Source organism: Brachyistius frenatus, unplaced genomic scaffold, assembly GCF_029030835.1.
Source record: "Brachyistius frenatus isolate BFR_SWC_R1_liver_20210118 unplaced genomic scaffold, ASM2903083v1 Contig_33, whole genome shotgun sequence".
Classification (NCBI taxonomy): domain Eukaryota; kingdom Metazoa; phylum Chordata; class Actinopteri; family Embiotocidae; genus Brachyistius; species Brachyistius frenatus.
Genome location: NW_027210632.1, coordinates 3,772,025 through 3,795,737, shown reverse-complemented (window position 1 = coordinate 3,795,737; position 23,713 = coordinate 3,772,025). Strand labels below are relative to the sequence as shown.

The 23,713-nt window shown below is 45.9% G+C and overlaps 3 protein-coding genes across 3 annotated transcripts in view; 2 read left to right on the top strand and 1 right to left on the bottom strand.

The window, feature by feature from the left end:
• Window positions 1-1,114, top strand: part of LOC138621865 (uncharacterized) — a 39,938-nt gene extending 38,824 nt beyond the window's left edge. Inside the window, exon 9 of the mRNA XM_069700188.1 lies at window positions 1,018-1,114. Within this exon, the coding sequence (XP_069556289.1) occupies window positions 1,018-1,021 (4 nt within the window). The 3' untranslated portion in view covers window positions 1,022-1,114. The remainder of the gene's footprint in view (window positions 1-1,017) is intronic.
• Window positions 1,060-16,990, top strand: LOC138622001 (uncharacterized). Its single transcript, XM_069700444.1, has 6 exons — window positions 1,060-1,227; window positions 10,676-10,746; window positions 11,289-11,399; window positions 11,538-11,635; window positions 15,087-15,156; window positions 15,942-16,990. The coding sequence occupies exons 1-6, from the start codon at window positions 1,125-1,127 to the stop codon at window positions 16,194-16,196; spliced, it is 708 nt and encodes a 235-aa protein (XP_069556545.1). The 5' UTR covers window positions 1,060-1,124; the 3' UTR covers window positions 16,197-16,990.
• A 2,946-nt stretch (window positions 16,991-19,936) lies between these two features.
• Window positions 19,937-21,679, bottom strand: ascl1a (achaete-scute family bHLH transcription factor 1a). Its single transcript, XM_069700197.1, has 2 exons — window positions 20,928-21,679; window positions 19,937-20,804 (listed from the first exon to the last, which is right to left on the bottom strand). The coding sequence occupies exon 1, from the start codon at window positions 21,541-21,543 to the stop codon at window positions 20,941-20,943; it is 603 nt and encodes a 200-aa protein (XP_069556298.1). The 5' UTR covers window positions 21,544-21,679; the 3' UTR covers window positions 19,937-20,804; window positions 20,928-20,940.
• Window positions 21,680-23,713: the final 2,034 nt, after the last annotated feature.

Here is a 23,713-nt window from a genome sequence, read left to right as displayed (position 1 = left end):
CGTTTGTCATCGTTTGGCCCCGTGGATGTTTTTTTTTTGGTTGCATGTGAAACGAGGGATGATGAATCCTGCGCTCGGAAGGATGAATACATTTCTCACCCCCCCCCCCCCCCTCCTCCTCCTCCTCCTCACCCCCCCGTCGTCTGTTTTCCGGTGACACCGGGTGGCGTCGGCCGGGCCGGGCGGAGAGCGTGTGATTGTGTGCAGCGCGGTGGAAGACGGCTCCGTCAAATGAGACGTGGCTCCATCAATCTGAGGCCCGCTGACCTCCCGAGCGCTCGCCGGCAGAGGGGGGGGGGGGGGGATGGGGGAGGGGGAGGAGGGGGGCGGTGAATGCTCGCCGACCGCGTTCGCCGGGGCCCCTAATGAATCTGAAGGCCGTCGGCTACTCGACTGGTCGAGCCCTGTTGAATGGAGCCATCTCCAGATGTATCGCATTTTTAAATCATCGCTCATGCGCTCACACAAGAAAACACTCGTAGAAGCAGCTCGGAAGAAAAGAGTCCGAAACTCTTAATGGAAACTGTTGCGGAAGACAATCCGAGGCTCCTTTAAGCTGGAGGCTGCATTGATGGGCGCGCTTTGTCTCCGCGCTTCCACACCGAAAAACTGTATTCTGTGGACTTTGTGTTCGGAGATAATGGGACTCTTAATTGGCCGGTCAGCGACGAAATGGACGGCTGTTTAAGTTTTTCAGGGGCAGCGTCCGCTCCTTTAGTGAAGCTCTGAAAGGGCTGAGGGGAGATGTGACTGTGGCATTTAAGAGAACAATGTGAGGAGAATTAGTGTTTATTAAAGGACCAGAAATGGGTTTTAGTGCTTTTTACTAAGTGGCTGCTTCCACGTAGATGATCGTGACTACAAATGTGTTTTTGTTTCTTTCCTGTTGAGGACTGCGGTTGATCGTAGAGTTAAACATTTTTAAAATACATCATACTACATTCAAGACTTCCTTCGTTTTTTTTTTTTGTTTTTTTCAAAATATATATATTTTACGTTGTACGTCTTTCCGCGCAGATGACGGGGGCCCCGCCGAGGACGACTCCAATTATCCAGGATGGAGAGACGAGCTCTCGGATGGAGGCAGGAGGCCCGAGCGTCGAGCTGAAGAGAAGGAGAGAAGGATGGAGGAGAGGAAAACAAAGGCGCTGAGCATGCTGTCCAAACTGCAGGACGACACACCCCGCCAGAGTAAAAGCAGCAGAGGCTGTTCCAACTTCGAGGACTGTGAGTTTATTTTGAAAAATTATTTAAAACAATTAAAGCATTAGTTTTCTTTCATTGATCGGGACGTAAAAAGAGTCATCTAAAGTGCTCTGGGAATTTTCACATGATTTAATACTTGTTGTTAAATAGATATAAGAAAACCAAACAATGACGCACGATAACATGAGCAATCAAGTCATAAACAGTGCAGAAAACTATCATTTTAGTGCATTACTGAAGCTCACAAAGTCTTTGATTTATGTTTGTCCCCAAGTCGATGGTCCTGAAATCCCCTAAAATAAGCTGATTCTGTTTTATACCTTAAAATTGCAAACAAACCTGATCGCATGACACTCTCGCCCCGAATTGTTCAATTTTAACCCAAAAATGACATCAGACTGAGACCAACGTTACCACGGTGTAAGAAGAAAAATAAAAATCATTCAAATGCAAGATCGTCCCACAATGCACTGCGGCGGCCAATCGGCGATCACGGTTGGTGGTGACGTGCGATGACGCCGTTGGCCAAACGTAATAATTTCAACGGTGGTAGGATTTGGTCCAGTTTTGGCCCGTGTGGAGGTCGATGCTGATTGGTTAAAGGCTGCTCCAATCGTTTCAGGCTCGAGGGTCTACACCCGGTACGATGAAACGACGGGAGACGGTTCCCCGTGAAGTGACCCCGTATGTTCCCACAGTGATTTTTGGGGTCCGGTAACATCAGGCGAACTCAAATCACTTTAATATAATCTGCCAAAGCTTGTGTCTATTCGACATTAAAGACTTGCACACACGGTGTAAGCTCTGCAGTGTGGAGAGTTTCAGGCGGAGCTGTAAAATACAAAAAACAGGAAAACGGCCCCCTGATTGTTAAAATGTAAAGTGTTTTTGCTTTAACTGTGAGCAATTAGCAACGTTTAAATGTTAAAACTGTGTCTGCCTGCCAACCCTTTTTCTTCCCCTCCTCTTCACACAATGGACGATGCATGAAAAAAACAAAACGCTTTTACCAACACTCGACTCTAAAAAATTCAATTACAGCACTTGATTTTTAGAATTGGCTCTTTTTTTTTTTTTTTTTAGCAAACAGGAGTTTTGGGCCAGGAGTTCTCCAGTTTCCCTCAAGTGCCTAATTTCTGGCATCCAAGCCTTTGTGAGAGCGCCGGGGCCGGCGGGTGCGACAATAAGCATCCACACCGCGGGTCAGGGGGGTGGGGGACGGAGGGAGGGGGGGGGGGGCGGCCCTTCGCGTAGGTCAGTCGGGTCAGAGTTGTCCCGTGAGTGCCGGCGCCCCGTGAATGGGGCTGATTGGACAGGTTTGTTCAGACGGTAATCAAGCAGGAGGGAGAAGCCTGCAGCTGGCCTCGCTATTCTGCTGCAAGGTTATTACTGATGGAAAAGCTTTTTGTCTTGTTACAGGAGTACGGACTGCGGTTTACGTCCGCTTTTATCGTCGTGGAAACCAGGTGAAATTTGAACGAAGCGGGGTAATGTCGGCCGGTCTCGTTTCCTTCAATGCGGAGGTCGTCGTTTGGTATCGGCGTCGAATGCGAGTTGTGAAACGACTGTGAAAAACATCAAATGAGGTCGTTGAAGCTCGCTCTCATTCAGCAACTTTACAGTCATGGTTCATTTATTTATTTTTTTATAACGTGTGCAGGTAGCTGTTTTCAGAGAAGAGGTGGGACTTAAGGAGATGGTGGAGACCAATAACAGAGAACAACAAAAACAAAAGGGGGAATATGGGACCTGCGCTGATTAGATGACACAAACGAGACTGAACGACTGCGAAATTTGACTTTTTGTTTGATCAGTTTTTCAATTTAAAAGGTAAAAAGACCATAAATCAATGCCGTGTTCGCAACTTTTTTTTTCCCCAAGTGGCCCAAAAACAAGATTCAAAGCTGTTATGATAAAAAGCGGAACGTTATCGTGAGTTCCGGGTTAAGATTGGAGAGGGAAATGTTTATTCTCGAATATCAAATCACGATTATTATGTTATTTTTCGGCGCGTGGATGTGTGTTGTCGGGATAAAGACACTCCGTGAGCGCGCTGGTGTTTATGGGTGCGGCGTGTTCGCAGAGGTCCGTCCCGGTACAATCTGGGATTTGTTTCTGCTTTTTGAATGTTCGCCGGGCGGCTTTTGTTTTCTCGCGTGTGTTTGGTGTGTGTTTCTGTACGCCTGCTGACAGCCTCTCATCTCGACCCTCGTAACCGTGGCGCCTCATTAGTCTCTGAAAAGGACTAACTGGTCATAATTGTTCCTTTTTTCTTTTTTTTTTAATTCGTCCGACACTGACCGCTTGCCAAAGGCTTCCCAAAATCCCCCCCCCCCTCTTCCTCCTCCTCCTCCCCCCTCCCCTCTGCACATCCCCGCACCTATCACTTCCTGTAACTCCGCCGCCCGTCTCCCATTCGACCCCGCGACCCTCCAAGTTGTCATCAGCCAGCGAGCGTTTGAGAGCCAACAGTATTTTTTATTAAAAAATAAAGCACAAATTGTCTGAAGAGATACTTTTTTTTTCTCTCTCTCTCTCTGAAGTCAAGCGGTCATGTTTGTTTTTTTTTTTTGTTTTTTTTTGTTGTCTTTGTGTTGCCAAACAAGCGCTCCCTGCCTGTTAACCAGCGGCTGGCTGCGGTGCGCGGGACTCTGTGGGCCGAAGGTCTCCGATGAATATCAATGTTGATACGGAACACCTGCCGGCCTCAGTTCGACCCCGCCCGGTAAAACCACCAGTAATAAGCAGAAGCCGTTCCCGTCTTCGGCCCGTGGGCGGAGGTCACGGCTAAACTGTTGTTTACGGAAAAAAAAAAACACACAAAAAATACAGCCGACCGAATGGACGAGAAGTCGCTTAAAAAGAGAGACTAAAAGGAGGTTTACGGCTGTAGCGTGAGGTGTTTGTGCGAATGTGTGTGTGTGTGCAGGAAACACCCTCCCCATCCCCCCCCCCCCCTCCCACCCCACCCCCCGGTGTGTGCGTTCAGGTACAGTGCCTTTTATCTAACCCCTGTTTGCTCACCCTTCGGTCTGGAATACCTCTATGTATTCAGCATCCGTCCAGAATGAACTGGGCAAACAAACAAGCGCGCCTATTGACGGGCGGCAGCGTGGAATATGCCCGTTGTATTCACGAAAGAGAGAGAGAGAGAGAGAGAGAGAGAGAGAGAGAGAGAGAGAGAGAGAGAGAGAGAGCAAAGTAAATCTGTCAAAGAGTCTATTATACGGTGTCCAAACAGGGAGCGGGGGCCTCCACAATGGCCTTATTAATGGCACAATGTCAAGGAGCGGCGGGGCAATAATAGCAGATGATTTTGCTTTGTGAGGTTATCTCTGGAGATCTGGTCTTGCGGTAAAGCAGATGATTTGGCCTCTCTAGGGAGGGTGTGTGGGAAGGGAAGGGAGGGGAGGGTGGGGTGGGGGGGGTATATCAGCGGGGATCAGGAGCTGATTGGTCGTAGGCGTGTGTGTGTGTGTTTGTGTGTTGGAAAGCGTAAGTTGTGGTCTGCGGTGAGGCCGATGGCGTGCAGCCAGAGACAGGAGTGTGGCCGCTACGTGTGTCTTTGTTTGTTTCCCCTACCAGAGTTTTAACCTCCTCCCTTCCCTCCCTCCCTCAGCACACACACACACACAGTTTTTTGGACAAAGTAAAGGGGGGAGGAGTCTTGTGTTCATGCAGGGACAACAGCGCCTGCAGGAGAATGCTGCCAAATACTGTCACCCTCTTTCACATTGTAGCGCCCACTCAGGAGAGACCGGCACACGTTTGCCAAAATCCTGTCCCGAGAAGACTGGTTGTTGTTGTTTTTTTCTTCACCGCACCGAGTGCTGAACACTGCTTAGACTTCAATGTTTGAGCTTTTTTGTTTTTTTCTGGTCTCTCATCTTTATAGTTTATTGTGCGTTCAGGCAGCTGGGAATCGGGAAAACTCCCATTTTGGGAATGTCCTACTTCCTAATTAAGAGTATTAAGAGCACCCTTAAAAATGTGCTTCATTTCTGCTGCCAGAATGTAGAGAAGTGACAAACGACCTCGTCAGCATCACCGTGAACCAACACAGGGACAAACTGGAGGTCAATATTGTTCGCACTCTACTGGTGTGTTCTTGAGCAACAGGGAAGTGGGGAATTTCTGTTTTTAATATAATGTCGTCTTGTTTTTTTTATTTAACCGAGCGTCAACCGACAGTGACGTCACCCTTTGGAAACCCGAGGACGATACGTCCCGCCAAAAAAACAAATTTGTGGGTCGCAAAACAGGAAGTCATTTTAGAGCTTTGTGTTCATGTGAAAAGTATTTAATCTAAATTTCTACATTTATTAAAAAAAAAAAAGTAACATATGCATGAATATATGAGCATCACTTCTGAGAACCGGCAGTTTTTTCCTCTTAATCTACAAAACAAACTCAGTTTAATTCTCCTTTAATCTTAATCCTTTGATCTTTGTAGGTCTAGCTAAAATACATTTGTAGTTTCCAGTATATTATAGCACTAAATCCGTGTAATTTAGATGGTAAATGTGCTTGTTTGCTGATGATTATTGCCTTTACACAACAGTATGTTTCCTGCTTTTTCACTCCCCTTCATGTGACCACTTTATCAGTGTAAAAACCTGCAGACTACCTCCTCCTGCACCTCCTGCACCTCCTGCTGGCCCGCCACGGCCACGTGGCTTTCCCGTAACACTTCCATCAGATAAGATTTCGATCTTTACCTTTCATGTGTTCAGAGCGCCCGACAGCGCCTCGTTCTTCTACACTATTGTGAAACGACCCGCTCGGCCCGGTTTAAAGGTCCGGCTCGGCGCTCGGACCTCACACCTCCTTATCTCTCCACGCCACACTTTTATATTCTACGGCTTTTGTCTCGTCGCGTCGCGGCAGTTAGATTCACAGGATCATCTCATATTTAAGAAGTTAAACCCCAAAAACATCCCATCAACCTATTTCTCATGGATCTCCGCGCAGCTAGAAGCCGGTTCAGACTCTGTTTATCTCCGAGTGTGTGAGCGGATTTTTGCTCCACATTTTCGCTCTTAATCAGATATTTTCGGGCCGTTTATGTGGGGCACGTTTCGCTCTGACATTCTCCACCTATTAACAAAAAAAAAAAAAAAAAAAAAAAGGGGGTCACCTCCTCTCGGCTGCTGAATGTGACCTTTGTTAGAGGAATTATGGGACAGTTTATACAGTGTGATGATGAGCAGAGACAAAAGTCTGGGATTAAGCGGGAAAAGAGAGCAACAAACAAGTGAACACGTTACAAAAACAACAATAGACCCCTCTGTGTGTGTGTGTGTGTGTGTGTGTGTGTGTGTGTGTGTGTGTGTGTGTGTGTGTGTGTGTGTGTGTGTGTGTGTGTGTGTGTGTGTGTGTGTGTGTGTGTGTGTGTGTGTGTTATTAATTGCATCCCGCGCTCACATGGTTTTACAGAGGTGCTAATTTTGCTTATTTTAAATATTTCTACACAACCTGGAAATATGTGTGAAATGTGGTCCGAACACAAGCAGCAAATAAAAGAGGAGTGCATTAATAAAACGTAGTTTAGATGAGCAAATTTATGATCTAACAGACTAATCAAGTTTGAATTCTCCTCGCTATTCGTGTCGGCAAATATGTTAACTGGTTTCAAAAGAAAAAACAACAAGTTTTGATATATTTGTCAGGACTTTTTCTTTCCTTTTTGTACCACTGTGCTGTGAATGTTTGTATTTCACCACCAAAGAAAAAGCTAACAAGACAGTCCTCATCCCCATTCATTAAAACATGAAATATTTACATTGGAAACCTAATGACCAGAAAATGGGAAGGAAAATTCACATACTTTGAAAAAGACACAGATTTGATGTCAAAGTTGAACTAATGATGCAGAGCCTTAAGATTGAGCAACATAAACATGCTTTTGTAAAAATCCTTTTGTTCTCATTTCAAAAGAAACTAAACACAAACATCTGTACGACAGGCTTCCTGTAAGAAGACGTCTAAAATTGGCAAAGTTATTAAATGACAATAACTTTCAGTACTCTCTTCGCTTCTTGTAAGCTGGTGTGTAAAAATGTTCAACACTATTCCCAACAGGATATTCGACTTCTTATATCAAAACCAAGATGAAACTTTTGTAGACATCTTGTGTTATGCATCTTTTTCTTTTTTTCTTTTTTTTATGAACAAATGAGGCAAAACTTCTCTGATTTTCAAACTGAATTTCTTAAATTGGCCAATTTATCAAATAATGACCAAACAGGTTTACACATCTGTCCTGATCTTCAACTCCAGCTGTTAGCACCTGCCAGCTCGGTGTCGGTTGCTACAGACACATCTCAGGTGGCGGAGGTTTTGAAAACGACGTCCAAGTGCGTGTTAAATGAGTTGTGACCCGCGGCTGTTTGCAGCCCGTGGACCGGTGCAAGAGCAGTGACTCCGCGAGAGAAAAGGAACAAAACAGAAAAACAAACGCCAGTGAAAGAGTGAGCCTCCCTGCTCATCATCATCATGGCCCCTATTCTTCCTCTCTCAATTGCAACTGAATCGCCTCGGTCTCATTACAGATTACGGCCTCGGCAGAGTGACTCTCCCCTTTCTCTCGCCTTTTCTCCTCGCAGGCCCTCTCTTGATTAACATTTTCTGCTAGGCTTCACACCAAAGGCACAACCTGTGCGCTTTAAAGGCAGGGGTGAAAAAAAAGCCATCAAGCACTGGAGTGGAATCAGATAAGGCTATCAGGCAGGAGGCTTTACTGCCTCGGCTTTGTCCCGCTCCTCCACCCGCCCTCGCTTCCTCCCTCAATCTCTCACTCCACTGCACCTTTTGTCCAGCTGATTCCCCCGACAGGGCGCTCCCCCCCCCCCACCCCACCCCCCCAACGTTCGGCCAGGGAACCTGGCCTCCTGCAGCACCTCTGCACTGTGTGTGTGTGTGTGTGTGTGTGTGTGTGTGTGTGTGTGTGTGTGTGTGTGTGTGTGTGTGTGTGTGTGTGTGTGTGTGTGTGTGTGTGCGCGCTGCAGACAAGGCGAAGGTCGGGGCTGATGTTGATGATGTCAGTTACCCTCACCGAACATGGCTTTACTCTGCGTTTTAGACACACATCATACCATCATACCGAAAAGAATAAAAATATATATACATATGAGAGAACTCATCAGAGGTGAAAGTTTCCCGCTAAATCTTTATACTCGTCTCTACATCTAAAAGTAGTGAAATCGATCAAACCCTGACATCAGAAACTCATTACTGGTTCTAAACTATTGACTGTTTTTAAACGTGGACGTAACTGAAAAATGAGGCCGAAGGGACTTCAGCTGCGATACCGCCGAGTGCCACCAGAGGTCGGCTCCTACAACCCTCCGGCTCCATAGACTCCTATTCAATTTCTCTTGTGAAATTCTGAGTCAATAATTTTTTTTACACCAGGTATCTCGGTGTTGTTGGTTAAAGTCTCTCCTTCTTATTAGTTTTCTGGCGGTCCATCTGACAAGAATCCCTCATTCATTAGAAAATAAGCTTCAAAAAGACGTGTTTTTAAGGGGGCGTGTCTGTTTGATTGACAGGTCTATGGTGCAAGTCAGGTTTCTGCTATCGGTGGCCAAAAATGATCCGACTTGATAAAATGACAGGAGAAAAGATGAAAAGTTACCACACACACACACACACCTGGATGGTTCCTGTCAGCAAAGTGTGAAACGCATTTTCATATTTGCTCTCAGAAGTCATCCCGGGTCGGCGGCTGCCTCTCCTCCAGATGGTCCAGTGAACCTCAGAGATCCTTTAACACCGGGTCACAACGAGGTGCCGGGTCACTTTAACTGCTGCAGCCTTCTGAAGCGAGGAAGGAGGAGGAGGACTTTAAATCCCCGGCCCGGTCCCGTGTGGGCCCGAGCCGCTGCCGCAGATCCTCGACCCGCAGCCGCGGCTCATCGCCGATATTTGCAAACAGATGCGGCGGACGGCAGGCTGCGGGTTTTTTTTGTTGTTTTTTTTGTTTTTTTTGATCAATCAAGCTTTAACAAGTCGAGTTGACTCGACACGAATGTAACATTTTGCATGTGAAAGGCCGAGGCCTGGTTTTGATTAGGCCTAAGCTGATAAATAGCAGATTCAAACAGGCCCCCCTGCTACTGCAGAGAAACCCCAGAGGTCCAGAGGTTTAAGTCCAGACTGATACCAACTCTGTTGCTCCTCTTTCTTCTGCAAACCAATGAATAGATCCATTATTCAGTAGACTCATTCTCATCTCCTAAATTGAAGTGGCAGCAGCTTAAAAGCCCCATTTTTCAACCCGCTCCCCCTCCACCCCCCTTTATTTTTATTCCGAAGTCGCGCTTCCTCCCAAATTTGCCTACTGAAATATTCATAGGTGTGGTTTGTGTCCGTTTGTGCCCCTCGTGCAATCATTGCTTTTATATTTGAGACTAGCATTGAGTCAAGGAAACAAGCTCATTTTGTTTTTTTACATAAAAGGACCGTTAAAAGTCACAAAAAACACTACAAAGTTTAACTTCTGGGTATTTATAGTGGACATTTTTACAGATTTGGATATTATATTTACTAAAAACTGGTTTTATTTTTTTGTGCCTTGAACAAAAGTCTTAAATGGACCATGTTCTCCTTTTGTTTCCCCTTAAGCAGCCTTAAGGTTGTTAAAGTCATGTATTGTATTTTTGCACAGACTGCAGACTCCGTATGTACGGAAATGTTCTAGATTTGAAATCAAATTCAAGTTTGAAACTAGGATTCTGCATTACAATTTAAAACTTTCAAGAATTTCTATTGACCAGAGGGCTGGCACAACTTTTAAAAGGTACAAAGTTGAGTTGTTGTTTTTTTTTAGATACGTAAAGTTGCATTTCACGTTTTTTTTTGTCATTTGCTCTGTAAGACATCAGAAAACAGTGGAAGAGTCTTCACATGGGATATTTTGTCCTCCAAACAGAAATATATTCCGTTTTCTACCTCGTGAAACCAAGAATAAAGTTCAGTCTTAAATGCAAATAATCCGCCCGTTGTAAAAAAAAAAAAAAAAAAATCGTTTCCCCGTTGAAGCAGGATAACGGAGTTTATTTGTCGGCCTTGACTGCTGCACCATCTATTCATCTCACTTTCTGTCTTTATTAAAAGACCCAGCAGCCAAGTGCCACTCTGCCCCCCCCCCCCTCTCCACCGCTCAGATCCCGGCCAACTGGACGCCCTGTGAGCCCCTCGGACCGCATTGTCCCCATTCTGTGACCCCGGTGTGACCAGAGGAGAGAAATATTGCTCTAATCCACTCTGCACACACACACACGCACACGCACACGCACACACACACACACGCAGCCGCTGGGAGACACGACGTTGTTCCTCGAGCCGAGAATTCACTTTTAAAACACAATGAAATGCCCATAAAACTGAAACTCTGCTCATCTGTTGTCACACAGTGCAGTTGACGCTCTGAACTTCTGCCTTTGTTTTTCGTCTCTTCTCTTTCCAGTCGACTTTCTGGCCAAGTATTGCATTTTCAGTCAGGAGAAGCTGGCGGAGTACAAAAGGGCTTTTGAAGCGGTGAGTGAAAAGGGATTTAAACCCTTTTATATTCCCTTTTCGCTTGCAGGATATTCTGTTTCACTCACTGTAATATGTTGCAGGAAGAATGTGATTTTCTTCTTCTTCTTTTTTACCCCCATCAACAGCAGCAATGATGATGAAGAACTTTGGTCTACTAACCATCAGAAAACAGATTTTAAATCACTTTTAACTGATTGTTTTTCGGTTTAAAATGCCAGAAGGCAAAGAAAACCGGAGAATATGACCATTTGAGAAGCTTAAAACTGAGAATTTTGACCTTCTATAAAAAGAGTTAAAAATAAATCAACAAATTATCATAATTGTTTGGCTATTAACTCACTACTAATCAATTAATCCACTAAATCTCAGTCTGTAGTTCTTCCTGAGATGTTATCAGGTCAAAAATCTACTTTTAAAAGTCAAAACTATCGATTTGTTTGTTGTTGTTTTTTTTTTTGGGGGGGGGGAACTTTCTGGATATTTCTGCCTCTTTTAACCCTTTAAAATCCCTCCGATGAAGAAACCTGTGATGTTTGCAGGAGGACAGCGACGGAGACGGCTACATCTCCTGCCTGCAGCTTCTGCTCGCTCTGAAGAACATCATCCCTCCCGAGCTGCTGTCTGACGAGGAGGAGATCTACGTCTACAGGGTGGGCTTCAAAACTGCATCTGCACACACACACATGCGCACACACACACACACACACACACACACACACACACACACACACACACACACACACACACACACACACACACACAGACTGTAACGCGAACGTCTCCTTCAGATCCTGGAGATGGTGGACTTCAGAGTGACAGACGGGCTGGTGGACCTGAGGCTGTTCGCTGTGATCGCCAGCCTGGCGCAGAAGATCGCCTCCATGGAGTAAGAGACCAGCAGCAGACACACTCCTCAGAGGAGCCACTGACCTCCCATAAATACTGAAGACTGAAGAGTGTGTACGCAAAGTGTGTTCCAGCGATTTCGTCGTCGTGTGTGGGACTCTCTTTGATCCCCTTGTGTCTTTTTTTTTTTTTTTTTTTTTAATGTTTTATGCGACTTTGAAGGTTTAAAGTTTTGAGTTTTGATGTGATAACGAAGTACTTTGACCAGAATTTGACTTATTGACATTTTCACCTGCCGTAAAAACTCTTTATACCACAGAAATTATTACTATTTTTTTTTTTTGGGGGGGGGGGGGCTTCAAATGTTCACAATGACAAGACAACAGATCTAAAAGCCAAACTGCACTGGCTGCTAAAAGCTAATTTAACCAATCGTTCCTGTTTCCCAAAGTAAGAAATCCTGAAGCGAACTAGCCTAGCGTAGCAGAGCAGAGTTTGAATGCACTGATGTGATTTATTGTAGTGAAGCACCTTTAAATCAAATGTTTATGAACAATTCATTCATGAACAACAACTTTTTCTAGATACTGTTTAACTCCTGCACTCTTGAGATTGTTAAAATTAAGATTTATTTTTTTTATTTTTTTTTTAAGCAAAAAATCTCAGTAGCACAAGTATGCGTTGTTTTTTTACAGTAAACTGAATATGTTAAAAAAAAAAAAAAATCATCACTACTGAAAATAACCGAAGATTGAACCTTTGGGTCGGCTTCAGCGTCCCCAGAGTCTCTCCTACATTTATGCCCCCATATGCCTCAGATTCCCACACACAGCGCTTCTTTTTTTTTTTTTTCCTTCCTGCCCTTGGGGTCTACAGCTTCCTACAGACAGGAGTGTGTGGAGTCGAGCCCACTGCGGAGGTCCCCGGGGGTCAAGGCCTGCACCCGGAGCCCTCACCCCGCAGTGAGAGCTCCCTCTCAGCGAGGACGGGGCCAGGGGAGGGGGGGGTCACGGGTCCTCTGATTTACGGCCGGCCCTTTGTGTCCTTGCGCCTGTGGACGGACTTGGGTGTCTGCTCTGCATAGAGGCAATTATAGTAATGATAATGAATGTCCACATTAAGGCTCTTTTCACAGAACTCCTTCGTGCCATTTAAATGATAAGAAGGAGAGGAGATCAGCGTTCGGAGGGAAAACACCAGGAAAACAATAGCATCCTTCTGTCATCTCACCCCCGGCTGAACTAAATTCATCCTCTTACCTGTGTCACTTAATCCTGTTGTCTCTAATCCTGGCTTGGAAATGAGCTGCAACAGTTGTTACACAATCAGCCTCCCTGATCATGGAAGGCCTTTTAAATCCGACTCGCTGTATCCCACATTTATTTATAGCTAGATAGATTTTAGTTTTCTTTTTTTTTTACTCTCCTCTTTTCTTTTCAACTTTCCAGCCCCCCTCACCCCCCTGAAAAGTTCACCTCACATGGGCACTGCATTCCCTCAGGGAGCGTCACCTGCTCGCCAGACAGGAATCCCAAAGACCGTCGGCGGCCGCGGTCGTCCCGTCGTTTGCATGTGTTGGGTTTTGTGTGGGCGGGCGGTGAGAGTTACAGTAAGTCTTCCTCGTGTCTGGAAAACTCACGGCGACTAAATAATGAGTCAAACAAAAACAGCATGAGACAGCAGGTCCCTCTTCCTCCTCCTCCTCCTCCAGAGAGCTTCCTCTCACCCGGCGTCGCCGCAGCCCGCTCAAAGAATATCCCAAAACAACTCTGTCAAAACTGGGTCAGAGTACCCAGTTACCCCCCTCGGTGCCGCCTCCCCCCGCCAAAAAGATTTCGGCATTACGTAATGTAACAAGAAATCAAGAAAATGGGTTTTCCTGCTATTATCTCGCTTGCAAGTCCCACCAGACACCAGGTTTTTTTTTGTTTGTTTTTTTACGCGCGCCATTATCACGCCAGTGTCCTCGCGCAACCAGCGTTTGGACTCTTTTACTGCAAACCAAGTGCAATTAATGATCATTAGCTGGCCTGTCTCGCTTCATCCCCGTCAAGCCCGCTGCCGTCGCCGTGGGTCGGAGGACGAGGGCCAATCGCGGCGCTGCGGGGCACTCAGGCGTGCACTGCACTCGATGGCCCAGCGCTCGGCCCATTCTTCGCTCCAACAGGCCATTGAGCGCCGGGCGAGGAGGGGCTCATTAACACCGGGCGCTCGTTAGAGAAGGGACGACCGTCGCTGTGCCACACGCTGGACAGGACAGGTTCTGTCCCGACATAATCGCTCGTGTCTCCCTCCAATTATCCCGGCGGACCTACATTTTCCGCCGGTGGTCACATCGCACCAGAGTGTGCGCTGCTCCGTCTCCCTCCCCCAAACCCCCACACGGACCCCGCTCACCCCCCGCCCGACCCCCCACCCCCCGATCACCCTGCCTGCCCGGCCGCGAGCCCTCCCCCCCCGCCCCCTCCAACACCCACCGACCCAAAAGCAGAGCAGTTTTTATCCGTTAGTGTGGCGGGATGTCCCCGTGTGCCCGAGCATTGTTTGGCAGCCAGGCCACGGTGAGCAACCACAATGGGCTCAGAACACTTTACCATCACGTCCCCGAAAACACGACGTCGCACGGGACTGACCCGCCAAAAATAACCCGCCGACGCCTCCACCAACGCAATAGTTACGTTATTTTTTTTTTTTTTTATTGGGATTTTCACAACAAGCTTGTTTGGCCAAATGAAGGCCTCCTTAAAGGGACACGACTACGATTTTCTACTGACATCAGGGTTTTGATACAACTGTGCCTCGAGGGCAGCAACGTGAAAAAAAAAAAAAAAAAGGCACAATTAGATAAACCAAAACTTACATTTACTGAGAGAAATGAAACAAAAAAAGACGAAAACCTGGATTACAAACTGAATGTGTGGAGTTTGATGATGTTGACATTGTCCGTCGCCATCTTTGCTAGTTCGGAGCGGTTTGGAGCAGCAAGTGACCATATTTGGACGAGCTAGGGGAGGAGCCAGCGGTGGATCTGACTTCTTCTGATTGGAGACTCGACGATACTAAGTCCCGCCCACCGATAGCCGTAACCTGACTGCACCACAGGACTGTCAATCAAACAGACCCTCCCCCCCGAAAAAAACCCACATGTTTTTTAAGGTTTATTTTGTAATTAATGACGGATTATTTTCAAAAGGACGGCCAGAAAACTAATAAAGAGGAGTGACTTTAGCTAACGACACCGAGATAACTCATTGAGAAATTGTATTCACTTTGTATGTGATGAGAGAAGTTGAATGGGAGTATATGGAGCGAGAGGCTTTTTAAAACCAGCCCCTAGTGGCCCTCGGTGGTATTGCAGTTTAAAGCAAATACGCATCAGCCTAATTGTTCAGACCCGGAAGCTACGACCACTTTTGTCTTTAGATTCTTAAATTAAACCACTTCCCCGACATTTCACCTGTTGATTGTTTTGTTTTTCTTTTGTCTTGCAGCGACTTCATGCGATCGCTCATCAGCAACATGGACTTCCGCTCTCTGGAAGTGCGGCTTTTCAGAGCGAAGGTAACGAGGTGCACCGTCAGATTAACTCTCCCATTAGTTACATTCATCACAACCACCAACTCCGCCTCTCTCTAATGCCTCCGCAGGTATAATTATAACGAAATAAACACTTTGAAGAGCAATTCCAAAACTTTAGACAACAAGCTTTTTTCTTATTTCTTTTTTTTTTTAAAGAGAGGCACTCAGCCCTCATGCATAGAAATGAAGGGAGGCGAGCCAGAGGGAGAAAGAAAGGGGTGCTTTTTTCTCTTTTCATAGATTAGCAGAGTCGTAATCTCATTAAAGTGCCCAGCAGTGAACATGCCGTCCACTCCGCCCAGCCCTGTAATCAGCCCGAGACACACACGGCTCATCTCAGATGGTCCGGGACCGGCCGACCAGCTGGCCCGGCCCTCGTTCACACAAGGAAGTACCGGAGCGTCTGAAAGGCCGGAGGAACATGAAAGCCGCGAGGCGGTCGGTGTGGAAACTGAGCCCCCCCCGGCCAGGTAGGGGAGGCCGTGTAATTATAGAGCTGTTAGGGATAGGGTTGTTAACTGGAGAGGCTGGCAGTGGGAGGGGGAGGGAGGGGGGGTGGAACCTGCTAATTGCCAGAGGGATTATTCCCCCGCTTCACCCCCACCCCCACAATTATTACCTAGACTGCATTAACTGTGCAAACAGGTGCGTTCAAACAGGACTAGAAACAGGCTGCAGGTAATCTGAGGCTACACACACACACACACGAGCATCCACCCACACACTCGCAGCGCATGTTCACCTCGTTTTGTTTACGTGCGACGCAGCAACTCTTCCTGTTCCTCCTGGAGGAGCAGCGAGGAGACGCCGGAGCTCAGCGGGGCTTCATCAGCGGGGAGCAGCTGCTGCTGGAGCTGCAGGCCGGAGGGATCCGTCTGCAGGAGCAGGAGGCGGCGGTCCGGATGGAGCTGCAGCGCGTCACGCCTCTGGACCTGCTCGACTTCCTGGCCTACCTGCCGCTCTTCATGCTCATCCACAAGTCCATCATCTCCAACCCGCTCGACGACTCCGGCAGCCTCTGAGCCTTCGGTGCGGCTCGGGTGTCAGCAGCGCCGCCTCCTCGGCTGCCGGAGCTGCAGCCCGGTGGGAACAGGCGACAGAAGTTGAGATTAAAGGAAGGGAATCAATCCGGTGTTGCCAGACCTACCCCGCTAATCGATTGCATCCTAACGGGCACAGAAACCCGGTTTCATATAGAAACTATTGGAGCATCTTTAACCAATCGGTACGCGTCACAACCAGCCGAAACTTCACCTCAACATAGCATCGACATTTAGAAGAGAAACGCTCGTCATCTCGCTTAACCGCCGACTCTCATCGCTGATTGGTCGGCCGTTCAGAGTGCCTGAGCGAACATTAGTGTGAGCAGCGTTTCCAGACTATAATCACAGCAAACAAGTACTAACTAACTAACTAACTAACTAACCAACAAGCTTCTAAAAGCAAATATTTCACAAAGACAAGCAGACTTTGACTTTGATAATCCAAATACGAAGGAAGATGATTGTGTTAACAGAGTGAAACGTGAGCGATCAGATGTTTATGTTTCAAACTCTGGAGGTGAATCAACTCAAGAATTTCTAATAAAAAAAATTTTTTAAAACAGATACTTCACTGGAAGCAGAAGTTTTACACAATAAAAGGCGTGAATACAAAGTGGACAATAGTTTACCTTTGTTGGAAATTAGAAATGAGAAAAAAGATTAAGTGGTGAAATCAGTCAGCACAGGTGGACCTTTAAGATGAACACACACAGGAGAATGATAAGAATTTTAAATCAGTCACATCACCCAGAAGCTGTGTAAAGAAAACTAGTCAAGCAAACAGAATATTATTGGACATCTGATGTCCCTGTTGGTTCTGTTTGACCACTTCATGTAAACTTCTGTCTGCGGTCCTGAACCCTGAAGCTCTGCACCAACATCATAAATTCAGAAACTCTTGACACTGAAATTCGCTGACACAACAAGTTCTTATTGTTCTGTAGAAGGAAAAAAACAAAACAATATTTGAGCAACTGTAGCGGCAGCAGAGACGGGAGCTGTCGTCCACTTCTGTTCAACTCAATCAGCCATGATGACTGATATTCACTCGGATACTCCACTCGTGTAGTTCCAGCCTTTTGTTTCGCCGCTGCTTTGCCAATTAGACATGGCCGCGCGCTCGCTGCCCTCCTGTGCACGCCTGACAGAGCGCCGCGGAGGGAAACGTAATGGACTCTGACAGGCAGCAAACCGGGACTGTTAGATCAGGGACGTCCCGTAAACAGCATATGTCGTCACGTCGAGTCCAGAGAGACGAGAGGAAACGGTCAAAGCTGCCTTTTAGATAAACATGTTCTGAAGTTGAGACTTTTTCTTCTCTCAGCTGCAATATTTTACTTATTTTACTTCTGAGCTTTAAGGACCTAAACAGGCAATTTGTGTTCATTACAGTCCGCTTCTGAACTTCTAATTCTTCTAATTCCATTGTAAGAAGGACTTTCCCGATGTTTTTTTTTTTTTTTTTAATTTTATGACTGTAGCATTACTGAGAAGGTTAAAGTCACCAAAGTCTTGATCATAATCCAGAAAATTTGGTTTAAGGTCTTCAGAATAATTCACATGAATTCACATCTACATGAAATCTCAGTACAGGAAAACATGGAGAAATTGAACCCCAAATGGACGCTGACAGATCGAAACAAACCCAAACCAAACTTTCCAAGTGGCTGTCGCCAAATCTGCCCAACTGGAGTTTTATTTATTTCCAGTCCGAAGTGCGTCGACTGCATCTGAATATCAATTAGAAACCTCAATAAAATGTTTTCTTTTCAGGCTGCAAGCAAAACTTTTTCTTCAGGAATTTTTCATCCAGATAAGCAGAAGGATCTTTTCAATCCACTTCTCACCACTGTTTACATGTTCACCTCCATCACACGTGTGCTGAGTCACGCTGGCGGTTACAGGTGTTTGTTTCTCTACATGTTTGTGTAAATTGAAATTTATTTTTTCTTAATGCGGCCTTTGTTGTTTATGGTCTTTGTTCCAGTTACCTGCAAAAATAAATTCAATTCAATTAAAACGGTGGAAAACTTCAGTCATATTCACGTGTTAAATAGAGTCGAGGTAGATTCAAATCTGTTTTATGTTTTTAAATGAAAATATACAACTTTATGGCTCAGTTTAGAGATAATATCAATGAACATAAAACTTTAATAATGTCAGAAATACATAGAAATTACTTAAACAAATACTATCTGTGTATGAAAAGGTCTGTCAATCAGTTTTGAAGTTGTAAATGGCAGATTGTTCCTTTAATAAATGGACCGATTTTATTTATTTATTTCTTACTTTCACTGTTTCAAAAGTTTGAACAGCAAGAGATTTTTACATGAAAATCCTTTTGAAAACTAAACTGCTGAATAAAACAGAAAAACGTTTCCTTTCCAAATGATTTTAGTTTTTTAAATCATATGAACAAGAAGACAACAATGTGGAAAGTGAAAGATTTAATCAAATTGTAATACTGTAATTCTAAATTCGCTCTTCTTTTTTTTTTCACTTTTACTTTTTTTTTTTCCTACTTGTTGCGGCACTTTATTTTTCAAAGAACCCTCTTCTCCCCCTTTCAGGCCCCCTGGTGGTCCACGAACCCTCCTTTTGAGAACAACCGATGTGTCATATCATGTACAATGAACCCTGAACACAACACGAGGTTTTCCTCTTTGTTTCTCTGCTTGAATCAAATGTGAGATTTAGTTTTATTTATTTCATGGGATTTCTTCCATTTACAAACCACTGCAGTAAAATAAGTAAAAGAAACCAGAGCAGAGTGTCTCAGCAGCCACACGCGCGCACACGCACACGCGCACACACACACGCAAGATTTTTTTTTTTTTTTTTTTTTTTTTTTCCCCCTTCCCAGGTGGTGCTTGTTGTGTGTTCAGCGGCATGCTGCTGTCAGGAGGCACACGCCATCAGCCAATTCAGCTCCGTGTCTCCACTCGACCACCATCCAGACCCCATTCACTCATTAAACCAGACACGCGTCCGGCTGCAGCCTCCGCCCTACCTGTCAAACTCACTTGTGCAGAAACACAAGCTCTACCTCACGATCCACCGCTGACCTCCAGCGTGGAACCAATCCACTCACAGTCCCTCCATCTGCTCATTTTTTTTTTTAATAGCGTTTGTGAGCATAGACATTAAGTTTGCATTTTGTATTAACGGTGTTGTTTAGGCACCGATTAAAGCTGCTATTGTTGTAGGAGCTTGTTCATCTCGTGTCTTTTGTGAAGAGAAACAAACATTACTTATTATTTCGTGTGTTACAGTTAACTGTTTAGCAGACTGGAAAAAGTGTCCGAGCTTTGAAATTAAAAAAAATAAAACGACTTAAAATAAAATCTTATCTGTTGTGCTGCAGATACTGTCCGCTATTACGAAAGACAGAAAGCAGAGTTGGACATTGAGGGCTTTGATAATGGATCTGTGACCAAAAACCTTTTTGAGCCACTGCGCACTGATTTATAGAACAGGAGTAAGAAAAAATATCATGCGTAAAATGTGCGTAACTGTGCGTAAAAGTGAGTTTCTTTTCAAACAAAGCATGCAATGATCGCTTTTCTTTCTGTATCTTGTATATTATCTTAGTCTAGCTTTATCATTCCGTTTTACGTTGTTTTCAACTCATTCTGACCGCATGTTGACAGCAAACGTGCCCACCCCTCCGTTGAATGCACCCCCAAAAAAGAGAAGAAGAAAGTAATTCAGTAGCATCTCGTTTTATTCTTGGACTAGAAAATATGGTTATAAGACTTCTTATTTCCAACATCTGTTTATGTGAAGAGGATATAGAGCTGGCAGTATAAAGAGACAATGCGTGGCCATTGCACTCCGTTTGGACAATAGCTGCATAAGTTTTGATCATTATGACGTGACATGATGCAATAACATGGTTTTTGCTATTAAATAAGACACATTGGTGCTAGAATACAACATCGGAGTGTCAAACTCCGTCTGGAGACCTCATGAACAGAAGAGCCAGAGAATAATAGACTACACGTCTACATAGGCAGGAGGTATAGAAGCAACTTCGCAATATATAGACAAAATATATACAAAAGGATGTGTACAAAACATCTATAAATCTCTTACATACAAAAATATCTTAATATATTTTTTTTAAAAAGCGTTTGATATAGAATTTTATAGAATAAATCCGCGACTTGGAAGCATTTTCTGAATTCAACGTCTGAGAGGTTTACCAAAGGGTTGGTTCTGTGTGATTGGATTAGCATAGTTGAAGAGCGACGTATTAAATAATGTTTTTAATGTGCTGCTTGAAGAGCATGAATTGACTTTAGGGCTTTTTTTGTTTTGTTTATCATGGGCAAATGCACAGAAGTTCGGATTCCCACGCTGTCAGGGGACCCGTCTTCCTTTAATCCTTTGGCGCTGATCTCTGGCCTGATTTTTTTTTTTTCCCCCCCCGAAGTTTTCAGGACTTTAAGGCCGTGTCTGTCGATCCGGGAGGACCGGGCGTTGAGGACTCAAGGACCAAAACGCGTGTGTACAGTGCATCTTGTTCTTCCTCCTGCGGGACCATCCCAAGCGCAGGACAACAGAGAATTGAGTTGATCCATCTTTCTGTGAGGAGAAGAAAGGGAAAGTTAATGCCACTATTCACGGTGTTTATCATGGATGTGTATCTGTCAGAGTGTCTGATATTATCATTCATCATCCATTCATTATCATTCAGATCATGCTTACCTCATCAAGATGCTCAGAACCAGTTGGTGAAGTCCAGCAGTTCCTGTTCTTCTGGACTGAGGGGGTCGTAGGAGCCCTCGTCGGATGAGTAGGAGGACACGGGTGAACCTGCCATGGAGTTCATGTCTGCGGAGTATCCCTGCGACATGGAGGGCGACAGGACCCCGGACTGAAACGCCGCACTCACCGCGTCGTGTTCGTCCAGCAGCTGCTGCAGGGCGCGGATGTACTCCACCGCGGAGCGCAGCGTCTCCACTTTGCTCATCTTCTTGTTGGCGGCGCCGTTGGGGACGTGTTCCCGCAGGGTGGCGAAGCCGTTGTTGACCAGCTTCACCCGGTTGCGCTCCCTCTCGTTCCTGCGGGCCACCGCGTGCGGCTGCTGCGGCGGCAGGGTGTAGCCGAAACCCGCGAAATTCAGCCTCCGCTTGCACCGCAGCAGCTCCGGGGAGGACGAGCGCTGCCTCTTGGGCTGCTTGGACACCGACTTCCCGCTGCTCTGGCTGCTGCCGCTCGGGCTCAGCTGGATGCTCTGCGCCGCTGCGGCGGAAAAGAAACAAGCGGGCGGCATCAGGTGCTGCTGGCTCACGTTAAGTTCCATTTTGGCCGTGAAGTCCATTCCCAGTGAAAAAAAAAACCAACAACACAAACTTAAGAAAATAATCACTAAGTCTCCAGGCGGTGCGTTCCGCTCGTGCCGTTCACGTGGTGTGGCCGCTTGTGTGCACTTGTTTCAGTGGGGGCAGTCCGCTGGGCTGCTGCCTCGCGCGCTCCTCAAAGCTGCACTGAGTCCTCGAAGACAGACGCCACTGCTTTTCAATACGTTTGGATGAGGGACTGGCCACGCCCCCTGGTCGCGTGGATTCACCTTGGGCTCCTGCCCCGGTGCCGGTGCGTTGCGCGCGCCGGACGCGTGCCATTTGAAGCACTAAACAAACAGTCAGTGGTGAGGGGTTTTTTTTTTGTTTTGTTTTCTCTGTCTGTCAGAAGGTGTAACAGAGAGGAAAGTTTTCAACTGAGAGGAGTCGAGATGTTCACAGCAGCACGCGCTGAAAACACAGAAACACTTTGGTGCTTAGTTGTTTTTTTTTTGTTTCTCAGTTGTTTGTGCAGCTTTTAAAACTGTTAACAAGTCATATGGCTGCAGTTGAAGATGTTTACAGAAAAAAAATATTACTTTAACAAAGAATGAGTCTTAAATAACATTTTAAAACACAAACTTTCTTTAGAAATAGAAAAGTGAGTTTGAGTCCTTGAATGTGAAAATGTTAAACTCAAAATCCAACCGGTGACAACAGAAAAAGTGTTTTTAAAATGAATATTGTTTTTTGAAAAATAAAAAATAATGGCAAAGAAAAAAACTGGATTTCTTATTTAATCAGGCTAAACATCCAGCTCTGTTACGGTGGGTTTAAAAGAAATAATATTTTAAAAAAGTATTGCATTTTTCAAACTGCGGTGCAGAAAGACAGCTCACCAACACATTTACACCCCCCTCCCCCCACTCCCCTTCATGTTGGAGTTTATCTGAGAGCTCTGCATGTAAATCAGTCGCTCGCTGTCATTTCAGCTCCAACACCGTCTAGTTGTATTGTTGACATTACAGACGCGCCTGAATGCCGCTCAATTTGAGGCACTATTGTGCGTCAGAGGCCGAATTTTCCACTTTGATTAGCGCAGATCATCAGCCGCACAGGCGGAACGTGGAGGCGCAGATCAGCGGAGGGGCCCCGAGAGGCTCCTCGGAGGAGGCTTTGTGTTTGATTTGATACACCCGGTACGGTTACAGTAACGCGGACGCGCTGCGTTCTGACGATTATTGTCGCTTTGAGACGCCGAGAAGAATGAAACACGTCTTTCAGCGGGGAACAAAAACAGGAGCAAACTGCAGCCTAATACTCACTCTGGTGTGTGTGTGTGTGTGTGTGTGTGTGTGTGTGTGTGTGTGTGTGTGTGTGTGTGTGTGTGTGTGTGTGTGTGTGTGTGTGTGTGGTGCGTGCATGCGCAAAAAATCAGGACGAAGACAGGATTGTTTTTCAGTTTTGCGCACGAAATCCTTCTTTCTGTGTGTGTGTGTGTGTGTGTGTGTGTGTGTGTGTGTGTGTGTGTGTGTGTGTGTGTGTGTGTGTGTGTGTGTGTGTCTGTCTGTCTGTCTTTTTTTTTTTTTTTTTCTTTATCTGCACCTGTGCACGCGCGCCTTGCAGAGGGGATTGTAATAAATTGTGCAAGTTTTCTGTGTTGGCAGCAGCATTCAAAATCAAGCTTGTGCCCGCCTCCCCTCCCCTCCCCTCCCCTCCCACCCCGCCCTCCTCCTCTCTCTCTCACACACACACACATACACACACACACCACCTATACTTTCTTTTCTTTCCCTCACCCCTAACCCCCCCCCCCCCGCTCCTTTTTTTTTTGTGGCCCTGCTAGAGAGTTTAGAAAAGAGGCGTGGGTTCTATTCAGCGTCCCCCTGCACCCTTCCGCCAGCGCCAGGCTTTCTGAAACCTATCCATGCCCTGTCAGTGTGCTTCCAGAGTCCAATTAGCGCTTTGTGAGGACTTTCTCCCTCCGCTGCTGCTGCTGCTGCTGCTGCTGCTGCTGGTCTTCCAGAGGCTGGGAGGGCGCTCACTTTACTCGAGGGGCTTTCCAGTCAAAGCTGGGTGTAATAATTAATATGACATCTGGACGCCTGAGTTCCCATTTAACCACTTTCTGTATTTTTCCTCTTTTCTTTTTGGGGGGAGGGAGGAGGGGGGGGGACAGGGGTTTGCTGTGGGGGAGGGGGGAGATAATAA